General features: G+C 42.2%; 1 protein-coding gene across 2 annotated transcripts in view; it reads left to right on the top strand.

The window, feature by feature from the left end:
* Positions 1-18,426, top strand: part of LOC128873283 (tyrosine-protein phosphatase 99A-like) — a 497,101-nt gene that overhangs the window by 425,757 nt on the left and 52,918 nt on the right. For both annotated transcript variants that reach the window (XM_054116751.1, XM_054116750.1), the window contains exon 4: positions 15,189-15,370. In XM_054116751.1, the coding sequence (XP_053972726.1) occupies positions 15,189-15,370 (182 nt within the window). The remainder of the gene's footprint in view (positions 1-15,188; positions 15,371-18,426) is intronic.

Here is an 18,426-nt window from a genome sequence, read left to right as displayed (position 1 = left end):
ATATATTCTGCTCTCAAGCTATAATTCCTACGAATTCTCTAGAAAAAAGTAAACAACTAAAATTTCTAAACCGGCCTAGCTCTCTAATTCACAAAATCCTCGAGGAAGCTAATTTATGAAGCCCATTCGCTGCCTTGCGCGTTCGACTTTGAGCTTTCGCTGATGATTTTAGGCAGCCCAGGGGTGAGGGGAGTTCGATCAACTTCCTCGAAGGTTCTTAATATATCTCGGGAGCCACTTCCACTCTCGGAAGCCACTTCGAATTGAATCGACTGCATTCTGCAATTGGCCCGCGAAGGGAGGGTCGGGGCTGGAGGAAACGGCAGAGCCGTGAAATGGGAAGAAAGGAAAGATATAGAGTCGGCGATTCCCGAGGAAATGATGCCGATTTATTCAGCCACGGGCCATGAGATTGAATAAGAGCCGAATAATAGGCTCGTGACCAAATTGTCCGACGAGACACACCTGACACCTTTTCTCTGGCCCCTCGAAGGGCTCCCAACGGGGAATTGGAACGACCCGATTGGGATTGCGTGCTATTTCTTTGTGTCACTCTCAAGTGTAGGTGGGCAAAAATAGTTACTCTCATCGAAGACCAAAAACAACGGTTGGTAATAATAATCACGTTTTCTTCGATAATTTGAATTATTCTTTTTCTATTTCTCATTGAAGCTCCACTTTGTTTTCGAGTGAAGGGAACGAGTACCCTTTGCAGACGAGAGTTCTACAATCTACGCGGTAATTAATTCCCCTGATAATAATTCCATCACTGTATGAGAAACCAAGTCTGAACTAAACAGTAAAACAGCATTTCCGACTAAATCTCATTGCACCCAAGAAAAAATCTCTCAAATTGGAATGGAACACCTGAGCCAACTCACAGTCAAGTTACCTTGACCAGGACAACTGGCAAATTTAATCCAAACAGAGGATCAATCTTCAGCAAAGATTCCGATCGTTAAATCGGAATTCCACCCACGAAGAAATCTCTCCAGTTTCCCCAGAATAGAAACCACACCTGACCCAATTCGCAAACGAAGTTACCTTGACCGGACCGATACGGTACGAGCCACCCACACCCTGACCTTCGCAACAATTAGCTCGATCTGTCCACCCAACGGCTGCAACGTAAAGTAGCTCGCAAATAGACGCTAATCGATGCTCGAAACCAAGGGGAGCAAGCGCATCCGGAAGCGGAAACGCGTCACAAAACGGACGTCGGGAGACCCCGCTGGGATCGTTGGTCGTTTTTCCAACGTCGGTCGTCGAGCTGACAGGAAAAACGTGTGTTCCGTTGCGTCGTCGCTGCCATTCGCTGACATATTACCGCTCAGAGAACATAAATCATGTCGGGACGCGCGTGTATGTAAATACCAGCAAGCGGAAGACGGAGCTGTGTACACAGGCGTTCCCCACGCTTGGCTATACGTTGTTAGAGCAGATGCGAAACGACGGTACTGATAGCGTCGACCAGAGATCTCTCTGTGTTTGGACTGAGCATGGTACGCGTACGGTCCAAATTTGATATGGCGTCGTGCGCGCTTCCGAATCAGACGATAACAACGAGAGACGTGTCCTAACTTGGACACAGTGTAACGAGGCGAACGTGATCGTTGAGCAGAGAAAAGCCTGGAAATTACAATTTTTTAACCTGGGGAGTAGATCAATCTGAAGGACAATCTGTTAGGTTTGATGAACAGTGTTATCCTGGTTCCAGTTTCACCTCGGTGAACGCGATAACCACTCCTTTCGTCGTCATTCAATTCATCGAAGGATGCGAATCCTTATTTAACTCTGGTCTCTAGCAGTGCTAAGGACATTTAGCTTTAACATTAATTACAGCTCTAACTTGACACTTAATATCTCAATATTGTTCGAGACACGCTAATATTTCTGTGTCGAAATCGAGGAACATGACCACAGAACGCTCGAAACGAAGGCATCGGTTATCCGCAACAATCCTCGTTAACGAATTCCACGGCGACCAAAACGCGCAGTTTGCCTAACGCGAAATACCACAGCCACGTCGATACATGCCTCGTGTTTCGATTGGATTCTCCTACCGATTTGTCGTGTAACTTTTTTTTTTACTTCGCCATTTCGGTCGTTTTTGGTCCAACGACTGGACGCGAACAATTATCGCTGTCGCGATGACTCGCGAAGAGAATCGATCACTGGCACGCGTCGAGGAATACGGGATTGTCCAGAAAACATAGAGTCAATGGGTTTCGTATTTAAGAAATTTATTTGTCCAGCGAGACTAGACGTTAATAATAAGCTGAGCTTGGTGTGATCGATACGTTTGTTCTCTTGTATTGGGTACCTTTGATTTTGCTTCTTGGTTTCATAACAATTTCTCTTATTTCCTTCCCTTTTTAGTAATAAGATCCTTTATTCGCCGGCACAGTATTCTACACGCTTCGTCAAAGGAGATTTGTCCACCGGATCCCAACAGCGCGAAAACATCGAAAGGGAACGAATTTATGTCCCGATGTTTTTTATTTATCCAGCCGACCGGCCATCAACATAAATTTCTTCCCCGGATCCGATGCACGGCCACGAACCGTACGTAGACCCTCCGTTCGGCTCGAATTAAAAATAATGTAACTCGTTGTCACGAGCGACGAATCATATGAATCAACGCGTCAGAAATATCCTCGATAAAGCGTCGCCGGGGCGCGCTTATCGATTTGCGAGCAAATGCGATTTCGAGAATTATAATCGACCCCAGCGGAGTGCATACGGTAACTCACGGATTCGCTCAAATAGAACTGTCGCATTTGCGCGTGAGAGTTATGGGCCGGTCGATTTTTCACCTCGATGTTCAAAGCTTTTCGACGAGAGTCGCTGTGTTCCTGTCGACGCGACCATGATTTCATCGTATACGAGATGGAGTCAGCTAATATTCGACTCTCAAAGATTTTTGGCCAGGAGATTCCAAGTTCCTGTGAAGAACAATGGTACTCGATATAAGGAAACAAATATAACGACTAGACTGTGATTGTTTATTCATTTATAACAAATGGAAATATAGGAAAATCTGTGAGTATCTGCTCAAGTGTAAAAGTATGTAAAATATCAACAATAACTACGTCAATTTAAGTTTCAATATTTTTTTCTATATTTCTCGAAATTTGCATAAGCATCCACAGTTTAACCCTTCGCAGTCACCCGGGGGTCAAAATGACCCCAAGCGCAACTTTGAGCTAGAATTACTACAAGTTATTAATTTTATGAAAATATATTAAAAATTGCCAGAGTTATGATTTGTTTAGTAAAGAAGGGTTTTTTACGCATTGCCTCCTTGCTGATTTTTTTCGCCATTTTGAAAATTTGATAAAAATTTGTTGCCATGATGTTCTCATTCTGTAAGGTTCAAACTAATATCCTGAATTTTTACGAGTCGTTCGGAACGATACTGGCAACGCGGCAATCGTTTAAACATGGCTGGGGTCATTGGGACCCCCTGTGACCGGTGCGTTACTTCCAGAACGTGTGACCTCGGAGGGTTAATAATGACTACGTTAAACACTGGTTATCGACGGCCTGCATCGTGATGAAGTGTTTTGTTTAATTTCGTGACCAACGCGTGTCATCCCTCAGCTCGAAAGAGTCCTCGACACCTGACCGTGTCGCACGTGTTCTCCCCATTTAGAAATTTCACCCTGCCGCGGTGGCAAACGCTAACTAAATACGTTCCCGCCTTAATACCCGTCCGCAACAACGGGGGATTTTTCCACGGCGCTTGGAGAGCGACCGGTCCCGTTGTTGACGCAAGAGTTATCCCTCTGTTCGAGGTGGAGCACGGAATCCGCCGCACGAGTTCGATCCTGCTCGTCGCGATGCCCGTCAGGGATTTGTGGATCTTGTCGACGGTACGTGGTAAACGTACAGAGATAGGCAGGCGGCTGTATCCACTACGAGCACGGCCGCTGTTTATGCTGGCACGAAATGGTAAATTGCTCTGTATTATCTGCTCGCCTGTGTATCGCGTTCCTACGGCTCGAACGAATCGACGGAACGTCAATGATAATCCTGCGGCACGTTCTAATTTTGAGTGATGAACGCGACTACGTTTATCCCTGTCTCCGGGAGACCGAATCTGCACGCCGAGTTTGCAATTGGCCCAGAACAATTTCCTGTCTGTTGTTTCGAACCGTCGTTTGCCCTTCCCTCGTCTGCTCGGCGTATTCTACCCCAATTCGGGAGGGAGCCTAATCGAAAACCCAAAAAGCTGGCAATGTTGATACTGGGACTTCCCTGGTAACCCACTTTGTTTTGCGACTCTGCGTTATAAGATCCCTAGCGTTCCTAAACACATATTACCTCGAATGTACTATCGACAAGCCCCAGGAATGGTAAATTCTGGTTGAAGATCGTTCAGTAAATTTACGAAGCTAATTAAGAATCAGTTGAGGTCTGCAACATCTAAAGAAAGTCTCTCAGATTTGATAAGGCCAACTTTGTTTATATTGAATGAAAGGTTCGCCAGAATGATTAATATCCATGCTGCGGTTCGAAACTTTTCACAAACAAAGGCCAGGGAGGCTCTATCTTTAAGTAAACGGTAAGTACTGGCTGCTCCTCGGAAGAACAATTAATGAGAAGGCAGAACCGTTCTCGCGAAAGGTTCTTCGAAGCTGTTTTACAGAGTTAGCACTCAGCCTCCCAAATATTTAGCAGTCGAGGACCTACCGGAAGCCCAACACTGTTTGGGGCCCCTCTAAACACTCCTTTTGTCTTACCTGGTGGTCACGATGTGGACCAAATCGCGTGTAGTGCACGTATTTAGAAACTTTCCTCGTTTCAGAATGTCGTTTCAACTATATGTTCGTTGTGTTCGTCGACAAAGCCAAACACAATTATTAATGCAACTCGCACTGTTTAATACAGCGCACTGTGTATTTAATGAAATGTCACGTTTTTAGACAGCTCCTGTTGTCCGCGCTCTGTGAAAATAATTGTTCCACGTGACTATATCTGATCGTCATAAAACGCGCCATGGAAAAACCGTGTGTGGCAAAAACACTGCTGGACGTTCCATTCGCTTACGCTAGCCGAGTATTTAATAAAGCTTTATTAATCGGGGTTTGCCTCGATACGTCCGGGTCATATCAGCGCATTGTTTTTGAAAAGAGTGTTTCAAAGCGGGTTAGAGGTCCCGGGGAGACCAAAATGCAATTGCAAAATGTTCGCTGACAAAGCCACTCGCGTTAGGGGGTAAACAAAAAGATCAGCAAAAAGTGAGGTGGAATTTGTGTATTTTAGGGGATGCTGCAATTATCTCTGTAAAGAGCTGTTTCCCGTTAGTAGACTGTTCGCTGCTTTTTATATTTCTATTTAATGGAAGAGAAATTATTTCCCAATTCTTCGTATATTCACGAGCTAACTCGAGTTGTATAATAAACTATCTGTCGATATATGTGATTAAATTACATATTACATACATTACATACAGATTGTTTTATTTAGCGGAAGAGAATTATTTTTCGGTTCTTCGCATACTCACGAGTTAACTCGAGTTGAATAATAAATTGATGCGTATATAATCAAATTACACAACATTATGTGTCTACTGCTGCCAATTTCGATCCAATTATTCCATCGTAGCTCTCGATCGTCACCTGGAAGTAATAGCCTGGAGATTAGGTGTCACGGTTTTCCCAAGCAAGGAGTCCCTGAGGGCCGAACCAAATGCGTGAACTGTCCGAGCTTTGGATTCAACGACAACAAAACGTCGGATAAAGCAACAGGACATCGATCGAGAGTTAATTCTCTAGATAACAAAGGATCTCTCCACGACCACCTCCAGAAGGAACACGGAGCCCCGACGCAAAAGTATAGCCAACGGGTTGGTCGAAAGCTCTCGTTCCCGGTTAACTAAGAATATAATTGAGATCATTTAGGGAGCTCTCTATCTCACGGACGACCCAGTTTCCCTGTGCGGTCTCTTTGTTTCACGGGATAGCTGGATACCGGGACGGTAGCTGGCGAGGAGTTGAAGCCGGAAATAAGTACCGGGAGAGAAATTCGGTGCCGCGTGGAGGAGCCGGCCAATCAAAGAGATAACTAGATCCCCATTAAACCGCTTGTAACTTAATTAATTGCGGGGCGCTGGCTAATGTAGCACGACTAACGCCGTAGATAGTGTTCTCAGAACGCGATATCACGTGTAACGTGATTTGCTCGTTAACCGAAGTTTGGCTAGTGGAATACGCTCACGACGCCCCGCGTCACGCGTCTGTCCGCTTTCGGGTCACGCGGCGCTCGCGAATTTTCGGCGAACCCCGGCACGTCGCAGAATGCCAGCGGAGGAAACCAAAGGTGGAGTGAAACATTGAAAATTTAACGACCCATAAAAGTCACAAAAAATAAAAATAAACGTTTCTCGCCTGTGTTGAATTATACAGTTTGCTTTTTTGACGTCTGTGGTGGGATGGACGCGTTTGGAGGTTCGTGAAATGGAAATTGTAGAAGGTGAATGATTCAAGAGAAGAGCTAGTTTTAGGTTTGAGATAAAAATACATAGTACAGATAATATTCCAGAAAAATAACAATTTCAAAAATAAAATAATACTCACTTGATTTTAGAAGTGAAAGATCTGTGATTCCAAGATGTAACCACGAATATGACTGTCCTGAAATATAAAAAAGAAGCCATGAGAGGTTCTGTTCGAAAAGGTACACACACATTGTTGGATACTAGAGCTCAACGGTCAAAAATAAACTAACACCGGGAAGGGTCTCTTGGAGTTAGTTTATGACCTGAAAGAGAAAATTAGCAGTCCTTTTCCGGGGACAAGAGGGCACCGATATTATTCGTTGCATATTTTCACTAACGTCGAAATACTCAGTTCATTCGTAGTTTTCATGAGAGAAACATCCCAGCTCCTAACTCTCCGGTCGAAATAAAGAGTGTTTTATTTTGAACGAATAACTGAGAAATAATTATTTTATAACCCTCATAACCAATACACATCATTACTTGTCTGTATTGTTGCACAAACGCTGAGAGGATAACAAAAATTTCAACCCAATATAATTGACTCCATTCTGAAATAAATTATTCCTGCTCCAGCACATTAATTATCATCATCTTTGAGGAATTTACAAGTGAAAAAAGGAACCACTCGCCAGTATTGCTCGTTTATCCTCTAATTAGCTGCAAAAGTAACCGCCTTGATGAACATCCGTGGTTCGCGACGCGACGCCAGGAATTCGAGTGGACAGACGGCAGACGTCGACGCGTCGTCGGATGAATTACATGCCATCGAGCGCGGTGTAGTTTATTTTTTTACAAGACTGTTGTCAATGGTGACGTAGCACTCGTAACCGCGTCCGTTGTGTCCCGATGCAACGAGCTTTGTTTTTTCACGGATCGTTTCGTCCGCGGAGTGATTTAATAACGATGCGTATTACGCTCGGCGAGGCGAACTTGTAGCTGGACGTCGATCGATAATTTCAACGTGACGCGTGGAAATTGACGGATGTTTGAATTGCAAAAGGAAAAAACAACGATCGTACTTTTTTCCTCGCTTTCGTTGGTTCGACTAAAAATTTGATCGGTTTTAAATTAAAGGATTTGCTTATTCCATTTTAAAATATCGAGCAACAACAAAATTTTATCGACTATTTTTTACTCAAGTTTGATGGGTAAAAGTTCCCGGTTCCATTTGAATAGATTGAAAACAATCTAGAAACAATAGTACGATAATAATATGAGGAAAAATCTCGAGGCCGCGTGTACGCATACAATGCGGCTCTTATTTTGCATTTTCGATACCGAAACGTTTGGATTTTGCGCAATGAACCTGCATCTATAGTTGAAAAGGTACGCAGACACGAGACCGCTGCGTTCAGCCTCCGTATCCTATCTAATGGGTTCGTAAAAAAGTTAAAAAGTAAACAGAAAGACCTCGATACTCTGGAAATAAAAACGGTGGAATCTGTTATTTCCTGACTTAACAACATTTCCGCGGAACACGTTTCGATACTTCGATGAATTTCGTTTATTCGGCGAAACTTGAGCCGTTCCTAGCATCGCTAGATTTTTTACATCGACGACCAATCGTCATATAAATATGCATTATATTAATTCGATATTCATTGCAACAATTTCTGTTTTTAATCATATTTACCCCGTTGCATTTGGCGTGTTTTTAAACAGAGAGAGAAGTAATTTCGCTTGTTATTTCGCGATTTCATACATTTCCTGCATCGATATTAACTACATTAAACGTATGTTTACCTTGTAATTGGGGAATGTAAATCAAAGTACAATTTCGCGTTGCATCGGTGAAATGAATCAAATAATGAATTCTGGAAAGGGGTGCGATTCACAATATCGCAAATTTTTTATATCAAACGTGAATCGTATCGTTTCTTTCAGAACCATTAGCCTCTGGTAATTGTTTTAATATCTAATTACATTAGTTACATTGAAAATTTAACGACCCATAAAAGTCACAAAAAATAAAAATAAACGTTTCTCGCCTGCGTTGAATTATACAGTTTGCTTTTTTATCGCTTTCGTATGTTTCTTCGTAAATTCTTTCAATTAATGCCATTCGTATTTATCGATAAAAAATTAATGAATTCCAACAATTTGTAGTGGTCCTTCGACTCTTGTTCGCGATGTGCTTTTAGTACAATCGTGGTTCCCGACAGGCCGTCGCAAGTACTTGAACTCCACATTCAAAAGCTTGAAATAATTCATAACGCTTGTGTACAGAAAACCAAAATTTCATCTCGAATAATGGGAAATCGCGAGTGAAAGAGATGACACATAAAAATAAATATTCGACGGGACGAATACTCGTTCAGAAACAAAATTTTATACTCGACACCTACAAATTTATTTCGTGCAGATAACCTAGACGCTAATGAACATTAAAAACCCAATAACGAAGAAATAAATGCACTCATGTATTATTCACACAGTACTGAACTAGGTATTTCCTATACCTGTACGTCATCCCATAACTTGTTACAGCTTTCGTCGTTAATAAAATATTTTCCCTCGTTACTTGTATCGATTCGACGAAATGAATGTTTAATTGGCAAGGTCTCTTCGACCCTGCGAGATCAGCATTTATTCTAGCGTGATAAATCCATCGATCCACGAGTTGCGTTGGTTCAGTGGACAGTTACCGTTGGGAACGAATAGGAACAACTGCGATTTCCGATCGCGGAAACGCAAACACCGTTCATTCTTAATACTATATTAGCGTCTCTAAAACGCTCACCCTCTCTGTCGTGTTCGACGAGGCGACTCGATATCGAGGAAAAAGCTCTGGGTAGGAATCTAACAGGTTGCAGAGCACGTCGTTATGATAATCACACGGCGAAAGCTCAGTCACGGTGTTACTTTCGTCGTTTCAGACTGGAGCTACGTTTGCATGAAACTCCAGAGCACGCAACGAGTCGCGGGCAAGACTATGACGAGCCTGGTGATCGATAACGCTGGATACAGCGATCTCAAAGCACCTTTGTCCAGAGATGGAAACGTATTAAATTACGATACGTTGAGAAATAACGCAACAGTATCGATTCTCCTATCGAATGGGGAAGTCTGAACTCCCTGTTGGTATTTCGAATAGTGCAGCTCGCTATATGTCGCTTTTTGAAATAAAAAAGACGCAGGCAATTTGATGCCAATTGAGATCACAGGGTTTCGAAGTAAACGGGAATAATTGGTCGACGAGAAAGAATGTATGATTGGTTTTTTCCATTCGCGGTGCTCGTCGATAAATATGAATTTGTTCTTGTAACGCGCAACATTTTCGTTCCCAGTGGTTTCTGTCTTCTTTTGATGAATAAACTTTTACGAGTTTCGTATGTGTAAGAAGGACTTACACGTAAGTTCTTGCCTACTTATACATTCGTCAGTTGGATAACGTTCGAGTTAAATAATAATGATTACATACATAGAAAGTACATTTCAGAAGACATGTGTCTATCAATTTTACTCGTCCTATTATTTTCGTTATAAAAAGAAGCATAGATGATAAAGAGTAATCGATCTTTGACCCCAAAATAGCAGGTTGCTCTCTTAATTCAGCCTGCCACGGTCGAAGGGGATAGGGGTTTTCACGGTTTTCCACAAACGTGAACCTCGGCCCTCGAAGACGAATGCCCTCTGCTCCGTTCGGCGACAGTTTTCTTGCGTGGGCGGCGTTCGTTGATCGAAAAGTTAGAGACGACGATTTATTTCTACAGCACGATAGGGAGCGCATTGTGAATCAAAATTTCTGATACGACGTCCCGTGTTCCTCTGATCCTGCCCGTATCCCTTCGAGGGTGAAACTTTTCGTTCAGACCACCGAGTCCCGAGGCCTCGTGATGGACTCCATCGTGCCACCTGCTGGTTCCATCACACCTAAGCTAAAAGTAACTTTTCGACTCAGTTCCCTTACAAGAGGAAAGAGTAATTTCGAATTGACTTTATTACTTCTGAACGAAAGTGAAAAGGAGAAACAGCGAGAGGTGACAGCTATCATTTGAGCGAGTCAAATTTTACTATTAAACTGGGACTGGTCAGAAATAGATGAAAGATAGATAGTTTGTTAAACTGTATTCTAACTTCCTAGGTAGTTTAATATTATCGAGGTATTTGAATATTAAACGTGAAGAATTTGAAACAGTACAGTTATGAGATACGTAACTGCAGCCGAAACGTTTATATTAATTGGATAATGTTTAATAACGAGAAGGTGATACCTGTAAATAATGACAATTAATTCCTCGAAGAGTAGTATTCATAACCGAGTAACGATAACAACGAATCGCGTGACAGATATCGAAAACAATTCTTACACCCAATGAATATTGCAAACCGTTATTAATTATAAATAACAGATATCGAGGTGCGAAATAATTCGTAACGCTGCAAACTTTGTAATAAATTGGCACCCCCCGAGAAATTGAATCCATTGTAAATATTTAAACATCCGTCAAATATTAATGTTTGCCCACGACATAAGCGGCTAATTACTCCGCGAAAATATTCGTTAATTGCGTCGTGTAATAACCGCGTTCCGCGAAGCACTGTGAATATTTATTTCGTGAAATAATTAGGCAAATAAAACACTCGCCATTGCCTTAAAAAAACATTATTCTTAGAATATAGGTTAAAATACACAAGCGTAAATGTAGAATCAATTTATCTTTCCTTATTGGATGATTGAAAGTTCTCCTTTAATGGAACAGACATTCGTCATGCGAGCATTACCAACAAAATTCGAATAAAATTCCAGCCAACTCCGCAACGAGATAAAGAGCGGTTCCGCGAGTGAAAGGGTTCGGGGGAAAACGCACCAGGCACGAGTTACGCGATTCTTATTGGTAAACCTCTCGGAAACAATTGAGCATCTACGCAAACGACCGAGGGTGGCACTAAACGTGGTTACACCGTTAGTGAAGCGATTTACACGGAACGAAACGACGTAGAAAACATTTTCCACGATAAAACACCTGCGCGGCTCCTTCGAATCCAATCTCTCATTGTAGACAATGGGACGATAATAGATTCGAAACTGATACAGTTCAACCAGGTAGCGCGGATCTAATAACGATCGCGGAGCATCATGAATAGTAGCAGAGAAAATAGTCGGCTGGGAATTTCGTGTGACGCGTAACAGCGATATCGATTTCCCGGCTAGCTGGAAAAGCCCCAGCGAATGACCGTGTCCCGAACGTGACCAAAATTGAAATGATCTGCTTATACAAACGATAAGCAAATCGAAGTGGCGAGAGTAAACGACTGGCGAGCGACGTTAATTGGAAACAAGTTATCGGCATTATTCTTTTCACCCTCCTGAAAGCGATTGCCGCGCGCATCCAATATTATTCTTGTACGCAACTTTTTTTTATCGAACATCATTTATTGTACACTTTTGGAAGCTAGTCGTAATCTCAACAAAAGCAATTAATGAAAAAATCGGTACATAATGCTGAAATTTACGTTTTATAAGAGCGGTATTTATTACGTTTGTATTTTAAATGTTGAATTCGGTCTGAGTTATTAATGTTCGTAAATTAAGTTGAAGTTTACATAGTCATCCCACCCTACGCACTACACAAAACTACCCCTTTGGTACTCTATTTACATTCATTCCACTTTTCAATATATTTTTCTCCATAACAAAAATATATCCACCCCCGGTATACATGTTATTATTATTATTTTTCCCACAACAGCGCCCACGGTTGATGTGACGGCACTCGCGAGGAAGAAGCGAGAATAGAAATGGAAGAAATTAAAATGCACCTGTCGTATGAACTCTCGTTCCCCCATTGTTTTGAAAAACAAGTTTCGGATGTAACAGATAGACGTACGCATTGTTATTAAATCTGCAGCGAAAACAGTTGGCCGCCGGGGGCAGTTTAAATAACATGCTGTTTGAATAGCAGAAAAAGCGTCCGATATTTTTCTTCGAAGCACCGACGGAAATTGGACGTGTAAATTTACGGTGGGATTGAATGTTTCGAAAAACGCGAAAACGATTTGCAAAATAACGAGGTGTGGATGAACCGTTGTAACGTTTCATTATAATTATTTGTATTTTCGTTCGCGTTACACGTGGGAAATTCTGCAAAATTTAAGACCCGGGGGCGGAAACCAACCGGTGCTCTCTATTGTTACAATGGTTCTGCTAATTGCCAAGGATCCGCTGCGTTTTCGTTACAGAAGCCATGCTCTCTTGCTTTAAAATATTCGAAAACGCGTTTTCTTAATTAGTCCGTTTATATTAATGAACAACCGATTCATTCTCATTAATTTTCTGAATTGTCCTCAATCTTGTATTTCTGCATTTCTTTTAAAATGAACTAAAAGTTAATAAAATCATACCGCTCGAGTATGAATTCCAGATACTGTACGTAACCAAATAACATTATGTATTTTTATTAATAAAAAATAACATGCATTGCTTCCTTTTATCAACCCCTCAATATAAACAAGATTGTTAATTCAGTAATATATTAACGAAAATGATACGTCTAACAAGCTATTTTTCATATGAAAATACATGCACCTGTGCGCGCATAGTGTATAATAATAATAAACCGTATTTACATTCGCTAAATATGAAATTACGTTGCGTAGCGAGTACGTTTCTCCTATCTCCTCTCGAAATACACGCGTGTTCCAGTTTCCCCATTGTTATCATGCGTTAAGTTCAAACGATGCACACAACGTGGAAGCGGGCGGCCGCGTAATCGCGTTTTACAAGTTTATTCGAATTGCGAGACGTAGGACAATTTTTCCCAAAACCTTTGAGACCCTCGGTACGGTATCGAACGAGAGAGAGGGGAATAAATTTCCTCCGCGCTTTGAAGCGTGTGTTGCAACGGTGACACGAACCAGAAACATTGTGGAAACCGGGAAATGAAACTGGCGGGTGCTTAAAAATTCTGTAATTTCAACCGCCCTCGTCGGGCTAACCGAGTTTGGGAACAAATGAAAGGAAAACGGCCAAGAAAGAAAAACGTGCGGCTCGTTATGAAATTTTTGCGAGACCCGCGAAAAAGGGATTTCTGATTTTACCAAAAAAAAAAAAGAAGAATGTTTGCATACTCGCGTGCCGAATTCAATGTCGACGAAGCATTTCTCGGCGTTCGTGATTTTAAACGGCCACCGAATGCTGCGATAAATTTGCATTCGTTATATTCGTGCTTCGCGTCTCGAAGTTTGCAAATTTAATCATGTGGGCTCTTATTTGAAAACGGTGGTCGAATATCTCGGGAACTATTCGTTCCATGGTGGATATTTTCACTGAAAATTAAAAAATCCAAAAGGACCCCCAGAAAAACCCTGTATAATCATCGAGTCGAAAATTCGATTTATAGTTACAGCAATGAATTAATTAAAATAAACGTATCAAACAGTTCCTGTTTAGAAATCTAGGAGCATAGAATGAATTTCGGTTAAATTCAGGAAATATTCTCTTTTACTCTTTCGAAATGAAGAAACGCAGATAAGCACCGTAATTGGAGGACTTTTACGGCCATACCATCCGTACGTAAATAGTCCAATCGAAGATTTGACACGGCCAGAGGGCAGAGAGGGAATCAACCCGAACGCAAACTGCGGCAATTAACCGAACCGCAGCTGCGCGAGAACTTTGGTAACGGATCGCGATGGCGATTAATAATCTGTATTAATTAGAGTAAAACTGGTCCCGTATAATTCTTAAGACGGTAAAATCTCGCGGTGCGCCAAGTCGCGTCTTCGACCACGCATTACTCCACGTCGAACGAACTCGAACGCCCCCGCGGTAAAACGCTATTGTTTGCTGGACCACTGGGATGTCGGGTATATAATTAATCGCACTTGTCCGTTCCCCGTATGTACATCCGAGTCGTCAATGATCCGTCGATGGCATTACAGTCTAAACACAGTCGTTATGCTGCTTATTGACGAGCCATTGTTGCTAATCCCGATCAACCGTGAAACAGCAACCGTGTTCGCAGTGTTTCCCAATGACTTCCTTCGTGATGTGACTACAAATGCTCTCTGTAATTAGCTACCGACAGGAGTTAAATATTTTAGTGACCTTACATTCTGCAATCACTGTTCCTTATGCATTTCAAAGATATCAAAGTGACCACCTGGAGTAGAAGAATACAACTACTACTTTCCATTAACTCTTCGATACATTTTGGCAATGCATGTAAAAATACCATATTCACATGAAAACAGTGGTTTTAAATGAAATAAAATTTGAATCGCCATCAGGAATATCGTGCAAGGTTTACACAACACTAAATTATTTAGTTTTCGATACACCAGGCATAACGATATTCCCTCCATTTGGTACCCTTATAAATATTTATTAAAATTCCCAATCGTATGAGTTGAGCCGTCACCCATTGATGGATGATGTGACGTTCGAAGCGTTGAAATAAAAAATAACGCGTTCGAGGCGGAAACGTCCTTCATCGAAGTTTCAATTTACCGACTTAACCGACATATTAATTCAGGAAGTATATTCTACAGACATTTTTCATACGAGTATAAAATCCGCAGTCTATTGATTTACATATATAGCCAGTGGTTAGCGTTGTTACCAACTGAGGATCAACTACGAAATTTTGCAGATCATATATTTAAAATTACGATTTCACGATCACAAAAACCGCCACTTTCCAATTCTGCCCCGTGCTAACTACCTTACGGTTGTTTTCAGAATCTACGAAAACGGACCATGGAATGCAACAAAGGAGATCGTAACACCGAACAACGAGACATGCTACGTGATCGAGAAACTTCAACCATTCACCGTCTACAGCTTCCGCGTGTCAGCTGTGAACGCTATGGGACGCAGCAGGCCCAGTCAGCAGTCATACTACATCGTGACTCTTCGTGAACGTATGTTTTTCCAGATGCAATTACCGTTATTTCCCTTATCGCGCGTCGGTGCCGGATTTCGATTGGTTACGAGCCTCGGCTGAGCTGCGATAGCGCATCCCTCCATTCGAGGCTTCTACCGTCGAGCTTTATAGGAAACCTATACGTTCTACCTTCAATGGCTGCCTATGAGAATAAATTCGGCGGGCGTTCATCGAGCCTTTAACGAACGCTCCGTTTTCAACTTGGTTTCTTTTTACGTTTGCATTTGTCGTTTGGTGCTTTCTAGATTAATTGCTTTTCATATTTATTGAGCAACGCGAGTCACAAAGTAATTCGGTTGTGGGTTACCGTAACAGGGCATGGGCCAGAAATTGGCAGAATTTTATTCTGACACCGTGTAGCGATTTATTTGTCAGCGTTCTTTACTGGAACAGTTACAGAAATAAGCTTTGTTCGCTGTGAGCTCTAATTTTAGTTTATACTAATTTATAAATTTATATTATCCGCGCCTCCCATACCCAAGAATAAGGAGTCAAACGAGAACACGAAACGTAGGGTACGGGATTGGTCGCGTATGTAAAGCGGTCGACTGTGGATCCGAGGATCGTGGGTTCGAATCCCCGTGCCTTAATTTTCGTTTAGACTCCTACAAATGGAGCGACCTCCCACAAACTATCCCTATAACAACCGTTCGTCGCTTTTAAACTCGCGGCTCGCGAATCTGTGTCGGGACATCTCGAAAGATCGCACGGACAGATCCACAGGGAACCCATAACTCCCCCGAAAATGGCCCAATGGGCGCTTCGAGTCACGACGAATAGAACGCCCAGAGGGATGATCCAACCGTATAATCGGGTCAGAGGTGTCCAGCGGAACGAGACCCTCAGGGACGATCTTCAGGGCCGCGAAACCAGACGCTCCGACATCCAGGAAAAAGAACGCGAACGCGAGTAGCAAATCCACTCGTGGGCATATTCAATCCATCAACCTTAATCATTATTAGACTGCGGATCTTTATGCAAAATAAAATATTCGCGAACGTCCCTCTAAAAATTGAACCTAAATAGGAATTTATTTTATTCTGCAAATGTTATAACATGAACTTTACTTTCAATCTTTTTTATATTCTCGCATATTGTTTGCATTTTGTAGTTTCTTGCACATTCAAATTTTCTATAAATGCATAAAGATCCGCAGTCTAATCATTGCTAACCAATATGTGAGACATCTGTAAACAGTGACACAATCCTTGATAGTTCAAACAATGTAATCTCATTTAACTCGTGTGACATCTTCAAATCGAACCTATCGAGTGTTCAGAGAAAAGTCATGTTACTTTTACGAAACGTTCCACAATTTTCCCAATTTTTCCCAATTCCCGAATTACCGAACTTCCCTTTGTTAGAATCGTCCCTCGCTATTACGAGGCGAAAAATGTGCGAATAATTGGAAGATTCACCTTATTCCTCGGCGAGTGTCGCCCAAGAGTTTGCAGGCAGCTGAAGCGGCGCTAATTGCTGCATAGGAAGGGAGCTATGCACAAGCCTTAACTCGAGCGGTCCGGCTCGCTTTCGCTGCAAAGGACTGCTTTCGCAGCCTCCGTTTGTCTTTCTAGCTCGGGAAATAGGTTGAGCAGGCCACGCGCTACCTAAAGCCCTATAAATTCTGTCAACGCCGCCGGGATTGGCCGACGCTCGCAGTATACCTACCCACGCTCGACAAACTTTGCGCCGCGAAGACGACTACGACACAGACAGCGACAAAGACGCCCACCCACGGGGTCGGTACGAATCCGACCTCGATTCCCATGCGTATCGCGACCGGCAATTACCCGAGGGTACCGGAAATTTGTCACATTCTAACCGCTTTCAGCCCCTTAAATTTTATTACAGAACACTGACACAGAAAAACTTGTACATTCGTTTACGGACCGTAAGTGTGGTCACGGTGATGTATTGCGGTGGATAATAACCGACACGCAAATTAGAATTAATACAATAAAGAAATATACGGTGACCACGCAGAGAGAAGCACGCGGTTGGGTTTAGGAAAATGAGGTACCCTCCAATCGAGGTGATTTTATTATCATAGATAGCCATTGATCTGGCGATTACAACGGTGATCAGGGGTTACTCCAGAGGTCAAAAATTGAAATGGTTCAGAAAGTGGGTTTTTGCACCGATCTCGGTGGGTACATCATTTTCAATTTTTTTTTACGTGGAGGAACATCATAGATCCAAGCTCGAAATCTACTGTCTGAGTAGGTTTGGGGTAGTTTTTGGCGGATGCGGTAATATTGAATTTCTTTCATCTTGGAAAGAAAAAGTTGGAAATGATGTATTCACTGAGATCGGTGCAAAAAACCATTTGTTGGACCATTTCAGTTTTTGACCCCTAGGAGGGAGGGGAGTTAAGAGTCAAGATGACAGCCATTGTAATAGCCAGGTCAAAGGTTATCTATGACAAAAAAATCAACCCGATTGGAGGGTACCTCATTTTCTTAAGCTCAACCCACAAAACTAATAACAATAAGACTGATCTACTATTGGAAGAGTCCCAAACTTGCACTTCCTGTCAGTGTTTAACATTTTACCACTTTTCTAATAATTTTCGGATATTTTGAATGACAATACAAGAAGACAGTTTTAAACCGTTTAACGTAAACATCTTTAACGTCAACGTTTATCGAAACGATCCCTCGATTTACGGGGTATTTTTGTAACATTGACTCTTAACCAATCTGTGCTACGAAGACATCAACAAAAACACCACATCGTGTCCCGACCTAGATTCATCTGCGTACCGCGACGTCAATTAACGCGTTACTCGGAAATAGCTCGCGAATGAGATTACCTACGAGAGATTTCCGCGAGTGAATATTTGATGGGAGCGAAGGAGGGGCTGGTTTAGTTTAGTATACATAGAATTTGTTAGCCGGCGTTCTTACCAGCCAGGTGTGTTTCGAGACAATCAGGAAGTTGTGAAAAATGAGGGCGAAATCTCCGCCGACCTGACGGTGGACAGCTCGCGGAGGGAACGACGGTTTTAGTATACATGGAATTTGTTACGGTTCC

The sequence above is a fragment of the Hylaeus volcanicus genome, chromosome 3 (genome assembly GCF_026283585.1).
Source record: "Hylaeus volcanicus isolate JK05 chromosome 3, UHH_iyHylVolc1.0_haploid, whole genome shotgun sequence".
NCBI classification, from domain to species: domain Eukaryota; kingdom Metazoa; phylum Arthropoda; class Insecta; order Hymenoptera; family Colletidae; genus Hylaeus; species Hylaeus volcanicus.
This window is presented reverse-complemented; position numbering and strand designations above follow the sequence as displayed.